This window comes from Salarias fasciatus, chromosome 5, assembly GCF_902148845.1.
Source record: "Salarias fasciatus chromosome 5, fSalaFa1.1, whole genome shotgun sequence".
Classification (NCBI taxonomy): domain Eukaryota; kingdom Metazoa; phylum Chordata; class Actinopteri; order Blenniiformes; family Blenniidae; genus Salarias; species Salarias fasciatus.
The window spans coordinates 13,499,205-13,524,346 of NC_043749.1; the positions used below are offsets into that span (position 1 = coordinate 13,499,205).

Genomic DNA, 25,142 nt, shown 5'->3' on the forward strand with positions numbered 1-25,142 from the left:
GCCCCAGCGAGAGACCGTCTCTGAAGGCAGCTCCGTCCTTTCAGCACCTCCAAGATGGTTCTTGACAGAACGTTTTAGAACGATCTCATACCTTCCTGATCGTACTGCTTGATGGACAAGTGGCACTTTGACCCCCGCGTCTGCCAAAAGGTTCCACATGGTTGGTTGTGTGTGTGTGTGTGTGTGTGTGTGTGTGTGTGGAGAAAACACGGTAAAATCATCACTCTGGGACTAACGAAACAGAGAGGGGGAAAAAACAATGTGCAAAAAAAAGTCAGGTGATGTCTACTTTTATTTAAATTAAATCATATAGGACTTTTAAAAGCATTTTAATATTTACCAAAAACACTAACCTTCTTCTGAATTAGATTTTCGTCTCTCATTAATAATCACTATATATTCATAGGTGCTAGGCAGAAAAATGGAAGAAAAAAAAAAATTAGGCGCACAGTAGGTCGAACAGTACTGAAGCATATCTAGGAAATCGGTTGTAAACAGAAGTCAAGGCACAAACATACTGCAACAGACATGGAAATGGTACTATAAAAAGTGAAAGAATGTTAGGTACACACATACTTTAAATAGCAGTTAGAATTTTGCCATCTTTTTCCCCCCTGCAGGTGAAGCCATTTTGTTTTTTTTTTTCCTTTTAAATTTTTTTTATTTTTTTTTATTTCATTTTGTAGGAATGTTAGATAATTTGTGCAGATTACAGAGCTAATATTTGACACATAGAGTCATGCAGAACAATATGCAGTTTGGCTATGAAGGATGAACAGATGTAAACATTATAAAAAAAAAAAGCACTTTCCTTTTATCAATCATATTTTATGTCCAAGCCTGTGCTTCATCTTTAACAAAATAAGCTTCATGTGATTAAAAGTTTAATAATTTGCACATCAGAATCTCTAAAAGTAAAATGAATGCATTTATATAAAAAAGTTTTCCCTCTTCTAGTAATTGAAAATAAAGAAGAAAAAAAAAAAATAAGAGAACAAAAATACAATAAGAAATGTTGATTTTTGTGGTCATAGCCCAAAGAGTTAACAATACGAGCGACTGGATCAGCAATCGTTGAAAATCTGCAAGGCTCGTCGGGTTTTCAGTCTCTTAGGTGTCTTTATAAAAAGCAGATCAAAGCAGGAATCGTGGTTGGCCAGTGCAGTCATTCATGATGTGAGCATATCCCCCGTCACTTATGGTGATCACAACTGTTCAAGTAATCTAAAACACACACAAAGAAACAAATCAGTCATTTATCAGGCTCAGTCTTGTCAAAATAAATGCTGAATTTTGGATATATGGTCACAGTTGTGAGACTCTGCTCTGACCCACCTTGACTCTCTCTCAGGTGTGTTTAGAAAAGGCCGCAGTCCTTCAGGTTGTTCTTGATAATGACGTCGGTGACGGCGTCAAACACAAACTGCACGTTCTTGGTGTCGGTGGCGCAGGTGAAGTGGGTGTAGATTTCCTTGGTGTCCTTCTTCTTGTTCAGGTCCTCGAATTTGGTCTGGATGTAGGCCTGGGCCTCCTCGTACTTGTTGGGGCCTGAGAGAACGAGGGATTATCTATTAAAACAACAACAAACCCGCAGGACACACCTTCTACACACCGTTACAGCCCTTATTGATATCTATTGTGTTTATCTTTGGTTAGCAGCTTTAAAAAAATTGGATCAACTGTTTACAGTCAGTCTGAAGCTGGAACCTTTTCCCATTAATACAGTTTGAAGAGGATTTCAGGAACAACTTTAGATCGGCAGTGTTTGGCAAAAAAAAACACTATAATCTTGGGCTTTTTGAGAGACTAATGAGAAGTCTAACTGGAAATCTCTGAGAAGTGTTTGCACAGAACAGACTTAAGCGGTTAGAAAAACTCCTGGTTTATGTGTCGGTTGTAAAAAGAGAAGCTGTGAAGTCTAACAGGACAGTCTATTGACACAACAGTGGAGCTTTCAAACAGTACCAGTGTACTCGGGGAAGCAGATGGTCAGGGGGCTTTGGGCGATCTTCTCCTCAAACAGGTCCTTCTTGTTGAGGAACAGGATGATGGACGTGTCTTTGAACCACTTGTTGTTGCAGATGGAGTCGAACAGCTTCATGCTCTCGTGCATTCGGTTCTGAGCGGAGCGGGCGCAAAACGTGGAGATAAAGAGATTACTGGAGAACACAACTGGGGCGCATAAAGGAAATGAGCTCGGTAAAACCTCAGCCTCTCTCATCGTTTCGCAATACGGTGGCTGTGAACTGCAGCTTTAACTCCGAGGAGACGACGTTCGACTCACCATCTCCTCGTCCTCGGCCAGGACCAGGTCGTAGGCGCTCATGGCTACACAAAAGATGATGGCTGTTACTCCTTCAAAGCAGTGGATCCACTTCTTCCTCTCGGACCGCTGGCCTCCCACATCAAACATCCTGCGCAGATGCACACACACACACACACAAACACGCACACAGTGTAAACATGTTGTTTTTGTGAGACAGCGGACGGGGCTGAAGCAAGACTTCTTCACAACGACAGACCGGCCAAATTGCTTCAAGGTCTCCCCCCTTGGCTTCCTGCCACTTCCTGTCCTCAAGTCAGGGCGTTTGCAGCACATGCCTCATCATTTCCTTGGCATTTCAGAGCAGTACAGTTGCTGTGGCAACAAGTAGGTTCAGGACAGCTTGAGTCATAGAGGCAAGAGGGTTTTTTTCTCCGTTTAGATCCTAATATGACTTATTCATGAAGATGGAGGAGATGGACGAGAGACGACGCTCCTGCGGACGGTTGTTGGACTGAAGCTTCTCTTCATCCAATATTGAACGGAAGTTATTTCAAGCCGGCAGCATGTAACCATTTGTAACATTTTAAAGTGGCACACTTTCTTTCACGACACGTCCCTCTGCCAGCGAGGCAGTTTCCACGCTGCTGAATTTGGTTCATTAGAGCAGTGCTTCAGCTCCGGTGGACGGCCGGCTTTAGGCTGAGTAAGCCGGGCTCATTATAACAGTGACACACTTTACACTGTTTACCTCTGCTCCGCGCTCGACCCGAGCGCTGCTTACGTGAGCCGGATATGTCGCACGGCCCGGCGTCAAACACACTGCGAGCGATAGCTGAGTATTTCTAGATTATACTTCCCTGAACTTATAAAACTTATATGTTTAAATCAGACAAAGAAATGTTTTTTTTTCTTTCCTCCTCCTGTGAATTCCATGACTTTCCTAAGAAAGGGGCCAGACAGTGTGAGCTGGCAAAACAACAAAACAATTCTACAGATGTAAAACTCATGACTCATATCCACGCAAACACAATTTCTCTGTAGCTCCGCCACCATCCTGAAAGGATCATTTCTGTCTAAACACAATTAAAAAAAACTCTTTCTCCATTCCCCAACATATACATTACTGCACACATTAGTACTGCTTTTATAAAGAGTTTGACGTCAGAGTAAAAATATCTTAACAGTAACAAAGACATGGATCGAGAAGGCCTCCAAGAACAACTTGTACTGGAGCCGTGTGTCAACAGCGATGTTGAAAATGAAATTCAAACAAAATGTCCATCACATCTTCCTTGCTCATGTTTTCAAAATGTAACATTCAAAGCTCATTTATACTCAGCTTATGCAGGCAAACAGACGTGTGCACTTTAAATTAAGTCAAAGTCACTTCCTTTATACTGTTGTTGCCTTGGAATGGACATTTTGGCCATAAATCCACCAAACAGAAGACGGCTAAAATGAACTTATTGGCCAAATATCCAGAAGAACAATAGAACTCCTTTTTGTAGAGAAGTAGAAGAAATTCATTGAAAACCAACATGGTGATGGCGGAGAAGCAACATGTGCGTTAATGTTGAGGAGGAAGCTCATCTGGATGCAGAGATGCGATGAGGCCCTCAAAAACATCCACCTTTTGTTACATGGCTCCCGTCTCGACCTGCCCTCCGTCCGCTCCAGTAGATGGACATAAATACGGGTCTAATGACTCATCGGTCTTTCATAAGCCACACATAACGCGGATCCTAAACGATCCAGAATAAAACTCAACAGTGGGCGATTATCCAGCCCGTTGAAGGTTAGATTTAACAAACTGCACATTCGGTGATTTCATTAGAGGCACAGAGTTCAGCGGTGGAAATTACAGGTCAAAGTGAGGTCTTACTTGAAGTGGAGATCCTTGAAGGTGAAATGCGTTTCCACGATGCCTGTGGTCTTGACTCGGGTCCTCAGCACATCTTGCTGTGTAGGAATGTAATCTGGCTTGGCTATCCTCTCCAGGTCGTTAAGGTAGCTGGTGGGAGGATATGAACGTATTAAAACATGCATCAAAAGGCGAGTACTGTCCTCAGACGTCACAAAAGGGAATCGTCCTCAGCTCCTGCGTTCAGCTGAGATGTACTGGAAGGTTGTTCCAGGTCAAGAGTCTCACCTGTTTCTTCAAACAGCGATGGGATAAACAGCTTTGCCCCATGCTGGCACTGGAGCAACTCAGCCCGGCACGGCGCAGCCAAAAAAGCAGACAAATTTCTAATCATGTTATGTGATGAGGACGTGCTGTGACGGCCTGCTTTACCTCTGCTAACCTCAGGTCAAACTGGAGAGAACATATCAGCAGTCGGTCTGCGTCCACCTCCTCAGCATTTTTTAATGGAAGAATTTTTTAAGGGGTTCAAATTATTTTATTTATGACTTGAAGAAATAGAAAATACTGTGTATACTATTTACAAGTAGAGATGAGAAAAATGAAGAAGAGGCAGTATGCCAACAGGAACACGGGATGCAGGAAATGATTGAAATATGCAAATGAATGTATAAGTGGCTTAAATGTAATTTTTTCTCTAAAAGACAATTAAATCATTTATGTATAAAATCAGAAAATTAGGTTGGTTCTCTGTTTTAACTAGCAGAATGTTACAGTTTGCATGTTCTCCCTTGGCGTGAGAGGGTTTTCTCGAGGCACACTGCTTCCTCTGAAACAGAAACACCTGCCAGACTGGTGAGTCTGAAATGGCTGGGAACATGTTCCAGCTGCCTGGGTGTAAATCTCAGTATTTCTGTTCCTTTTTTCCATCATAACTCCAACTTCCTGACAGCTCTTCGGTTCCACCGTGTTCTCAAATGTCCACTTTAGAAATGTGCGACACACTGTTGAACCTTGTCTGTGCTCGGATGGTGATAGTGCTGCAATTCTCAGCATTTGGGTTTTGTTCAATGTCTATATTATAAGATACAAGACAGGAGATATTGTTAAGGGATGTTTATCAAAAATAGTTTGATATGCAAAAAGACTTCTCATAAGAAAAAGCCCAATGATGAGTCCACCTTCCATCAATCTTTCAGCTCCATAAACAGACTTGTTACTGTGTAACAAAGTGTCGGTACTAAAAGTAATCCCATGCGCACGCCGAAAAAGCGTGTGTAAATATTTGAGCGTTCACACCACGTGTCTGCCAGTTTAAGGGTAATCTCACTCAAACGCAGCGGTTTGAGCTGCTTTCACAGTCCGCACATCACGCCATTCTGTTCATAAGCCCTGAAGATTAATTGAGTTTAGTTGTCAGTCGCAGTGTTGCAGAAGCTCATCAGTAGACAAACGACGCTCATCGTATGGTTTATGAGATTAAGGTGAAATCGTGTCACCATGTTTCATTTTCTCGTGCTGACTGAGGGAAATAACTACAGGTGCCTCGGTGCAGCACCAAGTGCACACTGAACACTTGCAGTACAAAACAAAGATTGCTTTATCAACACAGATGTGTGAAAAGGTGAGAACTGTTCCCTCAAATAACAACAGCTGGTTCCCCCCACCTCCCCCCCCCCCTTTTTTTTAATCAAACCTCAGCTGTGAGAGAACAGAGCGGTGCCATTTCTCATTCCCTCTCTCTCACCTACTTTATCTTCCCCATCCTTTCTCTGGCGCTCAGCAGGTGCTCAGACATGGATTATGGTCTAGTGCCGGGCTCATTTAGCCCTCTCTTATAGCAACCCGCACTCTCACAGCTCTATAAAGCCACGATGAAACGCCGCACAGCGTCCACTCCTCCAGCCGCTAAATGCAAGGCTTTGCTAGCCGTGTGTTTCCAGGTCCCCTCAACTTTAACAGCAGCGGTGAAGCAAAGATGGAGAAGGTACAATTACGCTGGCCAACCGAACAGAACAATATCACTCCCCCTGGAAGTTAAACACTACCTTGACTGCAAGGCAATCATTTGTGAAACACTTAACACTCCCCTGGCAGTTTGCGGCGCAGTCCGGAGGTGTTGTTGCATTATCAGAGGCCGTGCGCATAAAACAGAGCAGTTCACTCCTGCTGCAGCTTGTAGGCATATCGTGACCAACGCCTCAAATTCTTTAGGCTCTCATATCAGAGCAGCAGTGCGTCTCTTCAGGTCAGAGTGATAACCACCTCTCACCAGCACATTGACCGCCGGTTCTCGCTGTTATTACACTGCTTGATTAGAGCAACGTGACCCATAAATGGATCATTCCAGAGACAAGGGTCACTGAGGTAATTAAGACCTTTGGATAAACACGGATGTTGGCCGTTTAGCTGCGGACGTGAAATGAAACTACCAGTGAAAAGAAGAGGAAACAGGCGAACACAAGACAGGCAGTGTAACGAGACAAGGACGCTTCAGCAAAACTGTAAAAGCAACAGAAAGAAAACTGGATGTAGTGGGTAGGAAAGTGAAACGAGAGAGACATCAAGAGAACACAGCCGAGACTAAACAAGCACAGACTGAAATCCTCATGTTTACCGATTCACCTCTTGTCTGGTCCTGAAACAAAATAAAGACTCATCTGTTGGGCGGCCTCAGTTTTTTTTTTCCAGAGGAAACAGTGAACATTAGCAAGTCACTACTTAAAATGACTTTTTTGATGAAAAAAATGAAACAATCCATGGTTTATGTACGAAGATGTTTTCAGATAAATCAGTAGGTAAAATCTAAATAGTTCCTTTGTATCATATCAAATACACAAAAAGCCCAAAAGAGTTTGATTCTACACAATTATAGATATTCAGAAATCAAGAAACAATGCACTGCTCTTCATAAATGTTCCCATTCTTATGGCCAATTTTTGAATATAAAATAGTAATCAGCAGGTTTTTTGTTGATGTTCATGCAGAATACACATTTGATTCAAGAAAACCAGCCCTGCAATAACGCAACGCCATCTTTCTATACAATGATATTCTCCGTATCAGTGAGACTCCTGTTTGCTTGTTTTCACACCTGTAGTGCCACATACATACCGACTCACACGACTCCTCTTTCAGATTTGAAACTACTTCTCATGGAGCGACCTAACGTCCAGCCGCCATGTGTTCGGCGCGCAACGTCACACAGCGAATGTGATCTTGGCGGTGGGTCACTCACTAGGCAGCGGAGTCGTTCAGCTGGTACTCTCGGGCTCGTGTGAAGCAGCTCTGGACTCCGCCGTCGTCCCACAGTCGCTGGATGACGTTGGCCAGGTCCTCTGGCAGGATGCCCTGCTCTTCTGCTGCTGCTGACAGTGCAAACAGCTGGCGGGCGTCGTCCTGCGAAGAAAAACAAAAATCCGTGAGATTTTGTAATATTTATTTACGTAATGTAACTGGAACAGAACCCCCCCCCCCCCCGCCGCCTTAGTTTTTCTCTGTCAACTATGAACCAGTAGCCGCTAAATACAAAACAAAGGACTGAGACTGCCTGGCCTTGTATTTTCTTTGCGTTGGCTGTTCAGGGCACTAAGAATAGATATGCGAGTGATTACTAATCAGTGGCCTTGTTGGATTTTGTTTTTTAGTTTTGGCCTTCTTTAAGTAGACAAAAGCTGAGGCGTAGTCACTTGATACCACTGGATCAACGGTGGATATAAAAATACACACTTTACGTGTAGTTTTCTGCACCTGCAGCTGTTTGTAATCCACACAATTCAACTAAAATTTGAGAAAAAGTTAAATTAACAAATCAATGACAATTGATGTGATGGAGAATTATGCACTGACCAGCAGGATACTCGACCTACTGACAAACCCACCAAATGGTCCATGTTAAAGTCTAGGTGGCCGCCTGCTCATAGACTAGCTACCACTATGACAGAACACTAACACAAGTAAGAACACACAATACAGCCGCCTGGGAAAGAAAAGCTTCAACAAGATAAAGAGGCACACTTGTAGTTTGACAAAATTAAAACACTGAATAACTGGATACATTCAAGAGGTTTCCATCTTCTTTTTTTAACCTTGAAGGATTGTTTTGTCTTTCAGCATCAAGCGCGTTGAGGTTAATGGTTTTACTATGCACATTTGTGCCTCGTCCAGTGTAGTAGACAGACAGACGAATTCTTTACAATAAACAAAATCCTGCTGTAACACACTAACATGTTAATTTGAACTGCAGCACAACCACAGTTGCATCTGAGTAGCTTGAGGAGGCCTAAATTATTTTTGTGTCTCACATTAAACAAGGATTTACCTGAACTTTTAATATCTGTGTTTGAGAAATGATTTCCATGCATTAGATAACCGCTGTGGGTCATGCCAGGTCAACAGCCCTTTGCGTGTGCGGCAGATTACTTTCACTTTCAGCTTCACCACATTTAACAACTTATTTTTAGTCACCATGGAGTATATACTGCAGTTGTATTTCAGACTATATTACACCAAAACTGTGATCCAGTTGTTATTTGTACAAGATTTTGATCCATTAAAAAATAACTAAACTATTGGAGCAAATCAATCTGAATCTAAAGTTTGTAAACTAAATCTTTTGTTGGGTTTGCAAGTGGACGCAGAGACTGTCACTACATTTAGATTGCACATAACAACACAGCATTAATGCATTAGCCTCAGTAACAGCTCACTTTGAAAGCACATGTAAATTGGCATCACTAAAACAAAAAGCTTTAAAATGAAGTTCATATATCCAGATAATGAAATCAGAAGTTTACAATTCTGCAGTAAAAGGTGACGTGAAACATGAACGAACAGCATTTACAAATGTAAACAGAAACCTGCTGATTACTTATTGTACACACACAGCAAGACTGATATTCGTGATATCAAAAGATCAACTGGAAATGGTCCAATAGTGACAGACATATCACTACAGAGCTGACATACTGAGACAAAGAATATGGAATTAAACATACATGCAAGTAAGGAGACAGCGTGTGACAAAATACAACGGTTTGGTTTGGTGTGAGAACACAACGAGACTGGTCGCTGTACAACTGTACCAACATCAGACACTTTAATTGAGTTCCAATGTGAAATGTTCCAGGACACTTGATGCTCCTGCAGGCGGCTACAAGAGGGAAAGAAGTAAATCAAATTAAGTAAATAATAAAACAACAATTTGTCCAGTATTGGCACCTTTGGAAAAAGCAATGCTGACCGAGGCAGTCTTAAAAAATACCATTTCTCTGGACCCGCCAGGGATTCAGTGCCGCTACGAAGCCGTTTATCAACATCAACACCTTCCACGGATTTCAATACAACCCCTGCAAACAGAGTACTCCACAAAGGCAGGGTACATCTTTTTTCAGCTCCAGAGGAGGCAGGCAAGCATCACACAGTCACAGTAACTTCCAAAGGTCTCCAATAAAGTGAGACAGAGTACTTGACTTTGACACCACAAACCTCTGATTCTACTGACATAGCATCAGGAAATTCAAGATATTAATTAATAATGAATACGCATTAATGATTTAATCCAGATACTCTGATGAATGGGAATATGTCTCTTTAAAAGTGATTGTTTTCAAGGTTATGAGAATTAATAGACAAACTGGAATATTTTATTTTAATACTTAAAAACATTAATAACTGAAGCTGGAAAAAGAATTTTCACATTATTAGTGCATAAAACATGAATTAAAAGGGAAGGAATATTAAAAAAAAATTATGCAAATTTTGAGAAAATAAACCTGAGGAAAGAAAAACTTAAGAAAATAACTATCGTAAATGTAGAAAGACGAAAATTATCCAAATACTCTAACATGTGACTTGAATACAGCAACTCACACCAACTCAACATTATATACACTAAATGCATGTATGTAATATATGTGTAAAGGAAAATGGTACCTTATTGCATTGTCTATGGGAATGTGATTGGGTCCAAAGTTTTTGGAAAGAGGTCATAAAATGTTTATCAGACATGTTTCATGTCAAGATACCCAGTTACGTATAAAGCATTAAGTTATGGAGCCTCATTTATCAACCAAGTATACAAAATGTTACAAATTTTTTCTTATGCATGACATTTCAAATGTGTGAAAGTACAAAAAAAAAAAAAAATCTGTATTCATCATGCTTCTAACAACATGTCTCACCAGTGCTGTGGGCTCAGAGGAGAGATGGCCAGAAGCAAAAAGAAACTTGCCTGATGTTAAAGTCGGTGCTATAAATCCCAGGGTGGACGGAGCTGGATGAGCTCTGGGATGACTTCACTTCTTGTCTCTTGCTCTAATATAGTGTGTAAATCACGGTATAAATCCAGCAATATTTGCTTTTCCAAAAGAAAATGAACAGAAATATGTCTCAGCAGGGAGTTGAATCCAGCTTCCCACATGACGGGCAAGACTGCCGCCTCTGTATTACCAGACATCGTATAGTACGCAGATTCTTACGGGGCTTTTGTACGAGGCGCCGCGCTTCCCTGACCGGTCACTGAACCCACAGAACCTGGTAGAACCCACAGACAAAAAACAAAAAAAAGATCGGAGCCTATACCTACTGAGAGGCCACCAAGTTCTCAGCAAGCAGATCAGCTGCATTTTGAAAACTCGTTTCCTGCAGACTGCATTTTCTGTATATTCCAACCAGATGTCACAGCTTCTTTTGGAGCCTCTCACATCACATACAAACATCTGTTTCTATCCTGATGAAATTACTAATTGAACATTTTTAATTAAAGCAAAGAGAGGACATATGTGACGTTTGCATCTGCTGTGACTCCTTTAATGCTTTCTATTTGTACTTTAACTATTCCACTGCGAGATTATCTGTGTAAGCATGGTCTGATATGACCTGATATTCACACACTTTTCTATGTTGGACAAGTACAAACTGATAAACTCCATACTTTGCCTGGGAATGCTGATAACGCACGGTTCATAAATGAGGTTTTGGTCTTTTGAGTCCTCCAGGCTCGGCCTCTGTTGGAAGAGGATGGACGCTCCAGGGAACTTTCCAGGAATATTGAGCTTGAGCGACTGATGTACATCGCCAAGAACAAACAAAAGAACTTTGTTTAAACTTTGTGAATGATAAGCTTACATCATTGCAGATGAAAAGTTATAAATGAGGCAATTATGAGAAATCTCTTTACACACATCGTTATTTTTATTCCCCCCCTCTCCTAGCTGAACTTATTGCTTTTTGCTGAATGACCTGGTTGAGATGGATTTACAGGTGGTGCAGGTGTATGTATGTTTACAGGCAAGTATGTCATTTATTATGCTATTACTGTTCATGATTGTTTGTTAGAGGAGAGGTTAAAAAAAAGACCAAAAAAATAAATCTATAAGAGTGCCGTTTCACTCCGTTTACCCTGTAGGGTGAAGTGTGGAATGAACAAGTGCATCAAATTTGCAGAAGCCGCAGAGTAAGGTGGCAAAATCACTGCTTTATGGGCTGCACACTTTTTGTACACAAATCTCGGCTAACAACCAGAAAGTCATGCAAGATAAGAAAAATTTCCATGTCCAAACTGTAAACAGCTTTATCCCGTGCTAATAATAACAACACTTAAAGCTAAATGGGAGGCAGAGATTGACGTTTCTGAAGAGGTGTGGGACAAAATCTGGTCCTTCCAGTGGAAAACATGGAGCTCCATGGACTGGAGAGAGCATCGCTGGAAGAATATAACATTGCCTCACACTCTGAAAAAGAGAACATGGGAGCCTAAAGTGGCTCTGTTCTCAACAATATCAGAAAGAAAGCATAATTATGGACAAAAACAAACAGCCTTTAACATGAAATCCTTCATGCGAAACAGAACATAACTACCTCTGGAAATATAACGGACTGCAGAGCTGATCAAGCTGAAACTTGACAGCAAAACCGTATCTAATGAAGCCGGCAGTGAATGCATGGCACAGATTAATTGAAGTGCTTCAATACGAAACACACTCACCAACAAACCATCCTCTTTTTCTCTGCACTTTAACCATTAAATCTATCTTTTCAGATATCACTTTGATGCTGGCCTTGACAGATTGCTTCATCTTCCATAACTAATGGGTATTACACAGAAATGATTGTTCAGATTATCTTGTCATCACAGTAGATTAGAAGGAAAAAGGAAGGTCTCTATTCATAAGCAGCGCCTGAGTCTTATTTTCATGATCTTATCATTTTCCTGGGAAGACGCTCATCGAATGCCGACAGTTGCTTTTAGCAGAAAACACGCAGCGCTGCAGGCCTCCACCTTCAACATCTCCTGTCCTCGTAAAAATCATCACCCTGCACTGGAGGGAAACGGCTGCTCTGTCTCATTTCTGTGGCTTCAGATTCCAAAGCTGAGGCACAGCGCAGCAGGACAGAAGTGGAGGAGAGAACGTGGCGGTAATTAATAGAGGATTCATCACTTCAGCACTAAACTTAAACAGGCTTATTGAATGTCTGTCATATTATAAATACCGAGTTGAAATCACAGTTTAACTACTTTTTTTTTCCAGTTTCTGTTTGTATTCAACAGCACATAAAAGAAATTCCAAGGATGTCTTGATGTGATGATCAGTAATCAGATCAAATTGATCCAATCAGGCTCTTCCTTTTTTTTTTCTCTCCACGACATCGACCATGAGCTGACCTCTGATCCACACTTGCCTTGCCGTACCGCCAATACAACACGGTAGCATCAGCAGTGCGGTGTCTAGAATGTCAGAAGTGTTGAAATATTTCCAGGTACACAGCAAAAACAGCCCAACTTGTAAAACACTCGGGAAGTGAAGCAACAGAGCCTCGTTTAGCACAACCTATGTGACACAAAGTCAATAAAGGAAACAGCAGTAGAATGCGACTGTTTTCAATTCAACGGAGTTGAGTTTTTGGTCTGACTACAGTGCAGTAGGCTGGTGTGAAACCAAAACTGAACTCTGGGCCGCACTAAAACCACTGCTCCGACAGTGACCCCGAGTCTTCAGCTGAACTGTGGTGTGGCCTGAATGCAGTGTGAAAAAGCAATCTGTGGACCAAACAGCCTGCACGTGCCACAAGTCTGAGGCTGAGAAGGGTCTCGTGGATGTTGAGCAATGCAGATGACTTCACAAATACACAGCGATGTGCACACTGTGTTCAGCAAACACTCAGTGGAGAGGGAATTTAAATGCTCTGTAAAACCATCCACATTCAGCAATAAATGTTATCTGGTGTGTAACAATGTGACTGTAACATTTTCAAAGCTCATGCGTCCACAGTTTATATTTCAGACACCAACACACGCACACACACATAGTTACACTGTCTGAAAAGCAGTGAACGTACGACACCAGGTAAGAAGACCTACCGCTCTCGCAGCCTCCTCATAGTCGATCTTGAGGTTGGCCATGGCTTTGATGATGGCCATAATGGACTGGATTGTGTTGCTGTAGACAACTGCTCTGTACTGCTTGCACTCATCTTCTGAGTATCCATCCTCGTGAATAATCCTGCAGGGAAAAAAATAGAGCATTCTTTGTTCAAACTGATGATTCAGTGATGATGGTGTTATGACATACAAAGTCAACACGGAGTCAACTACAACGCTGTGTTTGTTTGCTATTAAACAAGCATGAACGTAACATTATCTCTGCAGATCAGGGAGCCCAATTATCAATGGTGTCTTTCTGAGTGAACTTGTAACTTTGTTAAAAGGAAAGTTACATAATCTGCTGGCTCGTGAATACATGGAAGTTATTACTTATTTCTCATACATGAAGTTCTGCGAGTTTGAGTTACGGAGGAGATTCAGGTGTTTGGACACTATAACAAATATTCATTTGCTTTTGTGGTTTGTGGAGAGACAAAAAAATGAGAAAAGATGAAAAAGGCAAATGTTAAGAATGTGTGAGGCCAAGACACACACTGCAATGGCATAAGCCAAAGAGAACCATCTCCCCCCGGCTCGCCACAGACCAGGGAACCCAGCCGCACAGCCAGGATGATCAGTGGTTGTGTGACATCCTGAATGGGACCTCATTAAAATGCAAGTGAGCCCGCTGTGAAGCACTGGGAGACACAGCCAGAAATACTGAAAGCCTACTGTGTTTTCCCCTCCTCACACAAACAAAGCTGTTAAGGATTTAAAGAAAATGTCTCTTTGACTGGGTGAATTATGGAAAACTTGTCACTAAATTCAATCTTTTTGAAATACTGCATGTATAATACAATCTGCTCCTCACAGGTGCTCCCAATGCAGGATTTCCACCAACATTTGGTTGTAGTGTATTCTGGTGCAGAAAATTGTTTGCAATCAGCATCTAAGTCCATAAAATTGAAAATACGGGTAAACAACCCGGGTGATAAATGGACAACACAGAGTTCTCCACACTGCTGCAATCAAACACAAGGATGAAGCCTGAACAGTTTGCATAACACAAGATTAGACTGAACCCGTGTTTTGCAAGAAAACACAACACCGTGTTCTGATTCTCTGCTGTTAAAGAATCAGACACTGAAAAACAACATCTCTCCTCTGTACAGCTCGCCAGCTACCTCTCCAAAAGCAAGGAGGTGTTTTAATACCAGCAAAAAAATATTCATTTGAAGGCCTCACTTCCCATCAAATTTCACTGGAACCTGCAGCGAGAGTCGAAATAACTTTTGAACAATCAGAAGAAAAAAAAAAAGATAACTGAAGTCTTGGCAGTGATGGCAACATTGTATGTCCTGTGTGAGCAGCTTGCTTCTCATTTAAATATTTCATGATTGCTGTGGTAAAAATAACTTTCACATCTGGTGTCAACCACAGGCAGATTTTCAATGGAACGGGGCAAACTGAATTCCTGTCATCAATGCAGTCATTTCCTCTGACAGTCACATTTTTTTTATTTTTTTATTTTATAATTTGTATGTCGAGCATCTTCCGGGGGGATTTTTTTTATTGAATTAAACGAATACATGGAAAAAAATATGATACTTTCCTTCAATTCTAAATATTTGCAATATCACAGATGTGGTATGAAATCTATTACTTCATTATCATGTTTTAAAGTGGTTTGGCTCATCAGTTCTCTTTCTGAGTAAATTTGGGATTAATGTTAAGTTTTAACAGCATCCAGCATTATTTTTGTTTACTAGTGTGTATGACAGTCGACTCAAGAGGAGCCTGTGAGTGAAGCACGTTGCCACACTGGAAAAAGCCGCAGAAATCTAACAAACTGACTTTCAATCAACTCTTCAATGCATTTATAAATTTACAGTGTGCTCTGATCTGATATGGGAAAAACATTGAGAAGTTTACCCATTATCTCCCATTGAGATAAACAAACCATCTATCTATTTTCATATTTAGATTATGATGTGTTGCTGTAATTCATGCAGATGTACAGCAGGTTGTGCACACTGCAGATACCTGTAAAAATGAACACTGGAGCAGCAATTACTGTTTGTGTTCTTCATGTAATTGGTTGTGCTGTTCAACATTTATTAAGGTGGCATTCATGAGGGGAGGAAAAGCAAAAACAATGAGCAGTCACTCACTTCATCTGCTTCACAATGGTGCTCTTCCCTGACTCCCCAGCACCTGCAGAGAGAACAAAAACAGGCAGAGGTTAAAAATACGCTCCTGTTAGCTGTGAAATGTAAACAGGCAAGCAGCGAGGCTGTCTCACATCTGGACCCGTGTCTAACTCCCCTCCCTTTGCCGAGCAGCCCTGCAACAGATCTCATTTCTTATTCTCATCCTGAACCAGTCCCATGTCCTTCCTCCATGCATGCCTGCATGTTTTCTGTAAACAAGGAGCTCTTAATTTTCTAACTGCAGCATTTGAACTCAGAAAAAAAAACCGCATGCCATCCGATTCTCCCTCTTTCAAGACAAGTCACTTTATCATGGTTAACATTTTAATGGAAACGTCTCGCACAGGCAGGATATGGGCTTTTCTTATCCTCTGCAATGTTTATTCTAACAGCCTGAGGCGAACAGAGAGAGCTCATCTGCCACAAGGAATCCAACACTGTGCACACACAAAGATGTGTGCACACAGATGCACACACACACACACACACATACGAGTGGCTGTCAGTGCACTCTCTGCTCGCACTCGCCTGGGGTGAAGTCTTTCTGGGATGACCCTCAAAATACACCACTACGCAGCATGCAGCACACACACGCACACTGAAGCCCCTGGGTAGGAACGGGCCAACATATTTTCCATAGACAGCTGTCACCTCCAACTCCTCCATGATGTATGAGTCCAGAATGATGAAGAGAGCCAAAACATTTGCCTTCGAAATCAAGATAATTTCAACCAACAATCTCAACGTTTTGACAGATTAACGATGGCTTTGTGCATCACAGGATCAATTTATTACCAAATTTCCCACCAAACCTAGCGTCTCCTGTAACAGATGCTGACATGAATAAAACTGTACAAACATACAGATGGATCAAAGTGTTCTCAATTAAAAGTCAAATATTAATTAGGTTCCAAATCTAACAAGTGTCTCAAAAATCACATCAACACCAAGCACTCGTTGTACAGTCTCAGGGTCACAATGGCCAACGAGGAAAAAAAAAAAAAAAAAGTTTTCTCTGCAGCTTATAGCTTTGTGTGAAATGATGCAGACACATTTTCTGTCAAAGATGAAAAGAACCAAGGTTAGATAATTCAGCACAAATAAGCAGTACATAAATCATTCAAACTGAAAAAACAAAATCTAAAAATTGCAATAAAATGCAGACAGCATAATGACTCAGACTTAATCTTCACTGCTGATGTGCATGTTGTGTTACTGTTTAACAGTAAAGTAAAACTGTTGTTCGGGTCATATGAAGCTATGATTTCAAACTCTCTGGCTGCTGATTTTAGTTTGCATTTCAAATACAACTCCTATGATTTTCTGTTTGCTATCTTGCTTCCATTTGATGATCTTAACCTTTCATATGGCACTGATTGAACCATATTCATGTTTTTGGTTTTGTTTTTATCAAAGTGTGTTGTTGAAAAGTTTTGATTACTTAGATACTTTCTGAATATCCGGTCACAATAAAACAATAGATGCAATTTGAATATAATGAACAATGGCCAAAATGGTAATTGACAGCACTTTGTTGTCAATGTGAAAGGCCTTCTTCCTCTTATGAAACATTTGCACGCTGACTCCCCTGAAAGTAGTAAACATAGCCTTTGGAGTTTGTCCCGTAAAACTGCAGCTGCCAAGAAGAAGAAGAAGCGACAGCGAAGTTTGGCCAAAACACACTGCTGCTGTGACTGACTAATAACTCATCAGTTTCCTTCATTTTATTTATTTGTAGTTTTTCTTATGCGCATGAGAGATCTAATCTGTCTCTTATTTAGAGATGCATGAAATTACAGCATGTGCATTTTTGCTTGTGCTTCTGTGCAGAAGAGCTGTGACAAGAACTCGGCTCCTGACCGTTGGAATTCATATTGTTGACAGATGGAGCGATAGCACTGATCCTGTCACTTTCACACAGCATACTTGGTCTGATCTGTGGCTAAAGCTGCATTATCACTATGTCTTCCCTGAGCCATGGAGGCTCAACACTGTGGCTGCATGAACGCACGCACACACAGAGGAAAACTTATTTTTTCTATTATAGACAAAGTGGAGTATGCATAAAAAATAAATATTGCCCCCTTGCCTAGCAACTGGGCAATGTGTGCCACAGTTGTGGTTGTTTCTGACTCATAGTTAAAAAATTAAGAGAAAATAACAGAAAGAGACGGAGGAGAAGACTGACGGTTCAGTCACAGCTTCATTTCAATGATTTAGCTGAAAAGGGTAAGTGGCATGATGATACGTAGAGCCACACAGAGCAGCTACAGTATGACTCCAACAGTCTGCAAGGTACTGGTACCAGTCTGAAGCAGCGCCAGGAATCACTACAGGATTAAGGGCCAATCCCAATTCTACCCCTTACCCCTACCCCTTAGCCCTTAGCCCTACCCCTATCACTCTCCTACCCCTTTTAGAATAGGGCTGAGGGGAAGGGCTATCTTTGCAGCACTATGAATTGGGATACCCCTTGGCCCTTTAAGCCCCGCCGTGCTCCTATAACAACAAAAAATTATGGATATTAGAAATGATAGAAATTACATTAGAAATTACTTTTATTTTTTAATAATGGTATTATTATTTACCTTATATTTCTTTTTGAGGTTCTCCCACTTTTTTGAAGCTTGCTGGGCTGTAACTTCCCCTTCCAAGCCATTTTCTTTTATGAATTTCCTAAAGTAATACATATATGTTTATATAAACACGTTTTATTACTAACATATTATAGCTTAGACAAATAATATAATTTACTCCCAATGTGTTTTGGCGCTGTATTTTGATTTCAAAAACTTTTCTTCCTTTTTAACCTCTAAACCAGGGGTCCTCAAATACAAATCTTGAAGGTCCACATTTGCTTTTTATATACAAGCATGGGTCCGGACTTCAGCGCCCTGTGGGAGAGGGGGGGGGGGGGGGGCCGATACCGAGGACTGCCGAGCAGTGCGGTGCGACGGAGCGTGCTGGATTACACCACGCGCAGAGCGGCGGGTGCAGAACGGTGCTCACACGGAACATGGAGCGTTTAAAGAAAGATTTTTTTTCTTTTCCATACATTTGCCCTGGGTCCGCAGCGAGGTGTGCCGCGGTCCGGTCGTGGACCGCGGTCCGCTAATTGAGGAACCCGGCTCTAAACTGAATCAGCAGTCGGGTTTCATCGGGGGTCCCTGTGTCTAACATATTACGTTAAAAACATGATAAAGGATGACGTTAATTCAGTGATTAGTGCTCTAAAGAAGTTACAAATTCACGATTGGAAACAGAGCTGCGCAGCGCTAAAACGTTAATCCATGACTGGGACACTGTCACGCGAGTTTATCTATAAATTCAGTGAAGCAAATACACTTTTTATAGCTTTTTAAATAGTATACAGAAAGCAATCTTACATTTGTGCGACTCCGTGGTGGGCGCCATGTTGTTTTTTTCTGGCCAATGTGAAACTCCGCCTACCCCTATAGAGAATAGGGAGCATCGATGCAGACTTCGCTGAAAGGGGTGAAATAGCCCTTCCCCTTACCCCTACCCCTATTCAAAAAGGAGAATTGGGATAGCCCTTAAGCCTCGTGAACGCGCATATCATAGGGGTAGGGGTAAGGGGTAGGGGTAAGGGGTAGAATTGGGATTGGCCCTAAATGTGGTGCAGCTGCAGAGGACTGAGCCGCCATGACGGAGGGACTGGATTCACAGAAGTTCGGTGTTATTAACCGTGACACATTCAGAAGAGATGAACGTTACACTGAGTGACTGGGGTCTTTTTTGGATGTATTTAACACATACTGCATGGAGAGAAACATCAGCTTTAAACAGGTCTCAGGTGGCCAGGTTTAGAGGTGAATAGGTCACTGCCTCCAGCCAATTGGGGAAAAAATGTGCTTCATAGTAAAATTATGACAAAGGAAATGTGTTTAAACCCTCTGTGCAAACAGGTGGTTTGGATACAATTATTCAGCAGAACCTACAATACAAAAAACTGTAAATACAACAATACTCACAACCACCCAATGTCACCCCGATGGCTGAACTGCACCACGCTAATACAAAATACTTTGTTGAGTGACACTCATTGTGCTGGCTGCTTGTGGGTGAACTAAATCCACACTGGTCATAACAAAGGCTAAGAAATGATAATATATTACACACTGGACAGCTGCAGGTCACTGTCTGACACTATATTAGGGTGGTTCACTTATAGTGTCATTTGACTAAACTTTTCTCACTGCACTTGTCCTCATTCATCTGACCGAGCTGTAAAACCTGACCTGTGCCTATGAGGAGGTAAAAGAGTTCAGCTTTCCTCACACAGAAAAAAATGGTTCAGAAAGAAAAACTGACAAGCTTGAGCCATTTCTACATTTGACCGGTGATGAAACGAGAAGTTGGTGTGCAAGGCAGTTCTTCCATGGTAGTTCCTGGCATGCCTGTTCCATCTCAGGTTTTGTTATTCAGTGAAGCAAAATGAAGCAGACAAGTGGAAGAAACCAAAACTAAATGAATAGCAATTCTACAAAGTTATGTGTCTCAAAGCTCAACATTGCTTATGAGCAATATCTCCCTGTCATCTTATTGTTAAGATCCTGAAATCAGAGACTCATCAAGGTTCAGTTAAGAGCGGCCTCTCGCTCTCGCAGCATTACTGCTCTTGCTGTGTGCGAGAATGGATGTGCATGTGTTAGGAGCAAGTGTGACCTATCGCGGTGGGACTGGGAACAGGACACAAAGGCAGCAGTGTGGGCCCCGCGAGCTGAGAACACAGGCCCGCTGTTGATGTTTAGTCTTGAGCCATTTCAATCAGTGCTGTGGTTCACACAAGTTACTCACAGCGCTCCGCCTCTTTTCAGTCAGCACGACAACTGCCTCCACCAACTACGCTCCGTCTCATTATGGACACGAGTGAGAGAAAACGCCAGAGGGAACGAGACTGAAGAAATGAAATCTCAGTACTGATGAAAGGAGGATGTACTGAGCTGTGAACTTGGTGTGGACAATCAGCATGTGAGAGACGTAAACCTCATGCTCAGAGTAATTTTATCATCAGCCACAAAGATGAACGATGAATAATAAAGTTGATTTTTCTTACAGGGCGTGAAAGTTATCTCAAGTTTACCCAATATCTTCATGAAAACATTTCTAAATAAAGCTGTATTAAATTTAGTGATACTGAAGGAAATGCTTGAACTGGATTTTATGACAGTACAACACCATTTCATAGTCTGACTGTGGTACAGTCAAGAAATGATAAATAAGGGATTTAGATTGAAAAGAAAGTGTTTATAACTAAGTAAAATACCTCAACTAAATAATGCAGCGACCGAATATAAACAAGTTGGTATTTTGATTTAAAAAAAATCCTTTTTTCCCTCTCTCGTCCAAAGTGGCACTAAGAACTTAACAAATACAACCTTGAACAGTGTGCGAAGATAAAAACCCAAACATCCCTTCTGGTAAATTATATTGCAAATGAACTGGAAAGGTTTCACAAAAGGAAACTCTCCTCGCATTCGCTTTGAGCCGCTCTGCATTAAACGCCACATGCTTTGCATTCATGATATTGTGTCCGTATTCTGTAGGGGTGAACTACTGAATGCTGCTTCCTCTTTATGTTTGTGTGTTCTGCTTTCAAGTAGCTTTTACGAGCTGTTAAAAATCTGTGATGCTGTGAACCGATGAAGTGCAGCTATGTGCATTAAACTCTAAGGCATGCAAATACATGAGTGAAACCTTTTATAAGAAAATCATAAAACAGATACTTATACGGGCACCAGGAATGTAGTCAAAGGAGTTTTTTCCGTAGTTTTTTGCTCTGTGCAAGCCTTTTGTATCAGGAATATTGTTAATGCTCGAAATAAACGAAAAATGAATTAATGAAAAAGTTAAGTAACGGAGGCAAGCAAGGACAAAGTTGAACCAAACGGAAAAGGCTGTAGTTTTTTAAGTCTCCCTCATCAATTGAATTTAAAATAAGATGGCCCTCCGGTCCTCCCTGTCCTCACTTCAGAAGAGATCTGTTGAATAAATCAATATCTGACCCCGTGGTGACGGGCGGTACCCTGAAAACCAAGCATGCGCTCATTTTCAAGAGCCACTCTGAAGACAAAAAAGCCACCGTTAGATGTCATGAGGCTACGAATCAATATCTAAATACAGAAACAGAGGCTTTAACACGGTTTAGCTCACTTTAATGCCATGTTTCATTTTTTTCCTCGGAGCGTTCGACGATACTGGCTGCACTGCAGGCAGGCCTTGTCTCACCGTTAGACATCACTTCTCACTCACTCGAGAATTCTCACAGTCTCTTTTCTCACTCTCAACAGCTTGAGACTGAAACAAATAGCACAAAGAGACACTTGAATTTCAACAATCTGCACATCAATATATGGTGCAAAAGACAGAACTATGACTAAAACAAAAGTATAGTCAGTGGAGACAGTTGTAGATGATCAAGAAACAATGGAATTTGCAGCACAGGCCACTGGGGAAAATCAAAATCTGACCATAATAAATAAATACACGCATATTTAAGAGTAAAACTCACATCACTCCTTCTCAATTTCTTTGTGGCTTTTCTATCGTTACTCTGTAAACTAATTCATTTAATTTCCCCATCATTTCTCTAAGTTTTCTGCCCACTGTCTGGAGCCGCCTACACACCAACCGTGAGCAGCCCAAGCGCCGCATGTTCTTCTCAGCTACATGTTGAGTAATGTGCCGAACTGGACTCCAGACCAGGGGCCTTCTGAAAAACACATGTGTCACTTCCTATTCTCAGAACCAATCAAGGAGGAAATGGAAGCAGCTTGCATTAGCACGTGTGCACGTAAGACTGCAACAAAAAAAAAAAAGTGTGTGTGTGTGTGTGTGTGTGTGTGTGTATACACAGCCAGACATTTCTGTCGGTTTGAAAGACGGGGACAGAAAGATTCGGTCTCGTCCAACAGATGGCTACAATGCCTCGGGCAAAGAGCGAGTCTGGACAGCACAGTGACAACTGCTGCCAAAGAAGAGAGGAATGAGAGGCAAGAAAACCAAATCTGCTTCCTCTACATCGATGGAGAGACTGAAGTAATCCTGAGCTAGTAGGAAGAAGAAAACGTTCTGTGCTGCAGACGTAAGACAATCAATAACACCTCCTTGCAAAGATGGAGACGCCATGCATCCGCCGATCTATATACATTCCCGTACAGAATTAATAGCCACACTAACAGGCAAAAGCTCATTAATGATTAAAAACTTCTACAGCTAAAGTGAATGTATGATGACAAAAAGAAAAACAGCAGTCAAAACTCGAGCTCCGACAGCAAGGCTGCAACACGACTTCCTGTTACTGGCAACTTCTTCTGCTGCTTCCTGCAAATATTTAATTGAGGCTATCGTCAATGAATCATTCACAAAAACCAGTTCAAGACACAACAAGGGAACAAAAAACTGGATTATGTAACAGCTTTCATTGTGGAATCATATTTGTAAACACTAACAAAATCTGCTGCTTTGACTGTGCGACTTTAAAAGTTGAGACACAGGAATGGGTCCTGAAATCAAGAAATAGATTTCTGACTGTGCTCATGATTTGCATATGCAGATGCATAACTGTGTTACATCCTCAATTTGATTCATAACAACTTATGACTAAACTTTCTCATTCATAATTACAGGCAGATAAACATGAACTCCTTTTTAAATTTAGAGAATTAAAAACATCCTGAACAAAAGTCAAACTAATGTTAAAGACTCTTGTAGACCTGAGACTAATGTTTTCACTCGTGCGTATCAAAAGTATATAATGAACATATTCAACATGTGTTCACAAATGCAAGCACAACTTTAGGTAAAGGCAACTGCGCAGACATCCTCCTGTCTTCAATAGAAGTCTGAAATGTTAAACGCTAGTAGAAGAAATTATTAACCCTGAAGTAGCAGAAATCTCTTTGAGAATATTTGTACAAAGCGTAAGCCTCGAAAATGAATGCGATGCAAAATGTTCTCGTAGGTGGACCCTTTTAGAAAAATTAGCCGTATTTTCTCATCCTCACTCATCGGGTGGGGAGCAAAATGTAAAGAAAGGAGCAGCAGCTGGACCTGTGACAGATTGACAGCTCCCCACTAACACTGTTGACACTTCTCTGCCTCTGCAGATGCTGTCTCACCTTTCCAAATCTGGAAAATTAATAGGATAAGTAGTGAAGGGCCACATTACGGGGCATATTTTTATCTTCTCATCTCATACTCTTTAATAAGTTACAGAATAACATTATCTCATTTCTGCTGTCGAGAGCAAAAATCTAATTTTCCTAATCTAAGAAAGACAATAATTTAAACTGTGTAGTGAAGTGGTGACTGCTGTTTGAATAATGCTGATTTTTGATGCATATTCATAATAAACATTTGCCAATTTCATCAACTCTTCTCACAGTGGTTTCTGCTTTAAAGCTCTCAACCTGCACACATGCAGATGTGAAAACACTGACTGTACAAAAAGAACAAAAAAAAAAACGTAAAGGAGAAGACCTTTTCATTTATAGTCTGCATGGAGGAGGCGGAGCCTGTGCAAAGTACCCCGTGACAGAGGAAGGACGACGCTCGTGGGAGTCAAAACTGCGAAGGTGCAGCGGTTTGCGTGACACTGACGCCACGGCGAGATGGAAAAGACAGCACACCATTAATCACTGCAGACAGCAGAGAGGATCAACTGAGGAGGCTGAAAGGTGAAGAGAGAAAAAAAGGAGAAGAGGAGAGCGAAGAAAAGGGACAGACAGCCTTTGGAGACGATGATGGAATACCAGGGCGAGGTCCCACTGGGAGGTCACTGAAACAACTGATGGAGTGCCTGTCCTTATCTCGCAACTGCTTTAAAATGTTCACCAGCGAGTCACTGACCAGGCTGCGCCACTGAAACACTGAACGCCAGTGTACTCAAGCTCTAATGTGAGTCAGAAAATATGCTTTTCAAATGACTGGGATGGTGTTTTGATAATAATGATGACAAATAATTCAAATACATGAGGCCTCTCACACTCTTGGTGCCGATCCAACTCGCTCTGCTTCCTCGCTACATCTCTGAGTTTTAGTTATTAAACCATTTGAGAAAGCAGCGAGCGTGAGTGACTACCGGGCCCGTTACAGTGCCAGGAGCAGTAATCACAGCTCACCAGATGGAATGAATTCATAATTGATGTTGATTTTCAAACCGTTTGCCGAAATGAAGGCACGTACAGCAGAAGTGTGCTGAAAGTCCACAACCCCCCCCAGGTTTTTATAACACACTGCAACATCTGACGAAGATTTCCTCAGCTGTGAAACTACTACAAAGCAAATGAACTAGCTAATCTGCCACTTAAAGATTAACTTTATCACAGCCTGGGCATCAGTCCTCACAGGAGAAGGTTTTCGTGGTTAAGTGGATTCTGTGCTGCCTTGCACATGCTCGTGTCTCTGTGTCCAAGTATC

The 25,142-nt window shown here is 41.5% G+C and overlaps 1 protein-coding gene across 2 annotated transcripts in view; it reads right to left on the reverse strand.

Moving 5' to 3' along the window:
• Positions 1–274: 274 nt before the first annotated feature.
• LOC115389100 (guanine nucleotide-binding protein G(i) subunit alpha-2-like) overlaps positions 275–25,142 on the reverse strand; it is a 56,642-nt gene continuing 31,774 nt past the window's right edge. The window contains exons 1-11 of one of the 2 annotated variants that reach the window (XM_030092499.1): positions 23,813–23,817; positions 17,408–17,418; positions 16,649–16,654; positions 15,663–15,705; positions 13,489–13,630; positions 7,366–7,526; positions 4,149–4,277; positions 2,285–2,414; positions 1,966–2,119; positions 1,336–1,548; positions 275–1,224 (exon numbers count right to left, since the gene is read on the reverse strand). In XM_030092499.1, coding sequence (XP_029948359.1) covers positions 1,358–1,548; positions 1,966–2,119; positions 2,285–2,414; positions 4,149–4,277; positions 7,366–7,526; positions 13,489–13,630; positions 15,663–15,705; positions 16,649–16,654; positions 17,408–17,411 — 960 coding nt within the window. In that variant the 5' untranslated portion in view covers positions 17,412–17,418; positions 23,813–23,817 and the 3' untranslated portion in view covers positions 275–1,224; positions 1,336–1,357. Of the gene's footprint in view, positions 1,225–1,335; positions 1,549–1,965; positions 2,120–2,284; positions 2,415–4,148; positions 4,278–7,365; positions 7,527–13,488; positions 13,631–15,662; positions 15,706–16,648; positions 16,655–17,407; positions 17,419–23,812; positions 23,818–25,142 lie in introns of those variants that run through there. The other variant, XM_030092498.1, reaches the window with a different exon arrangement.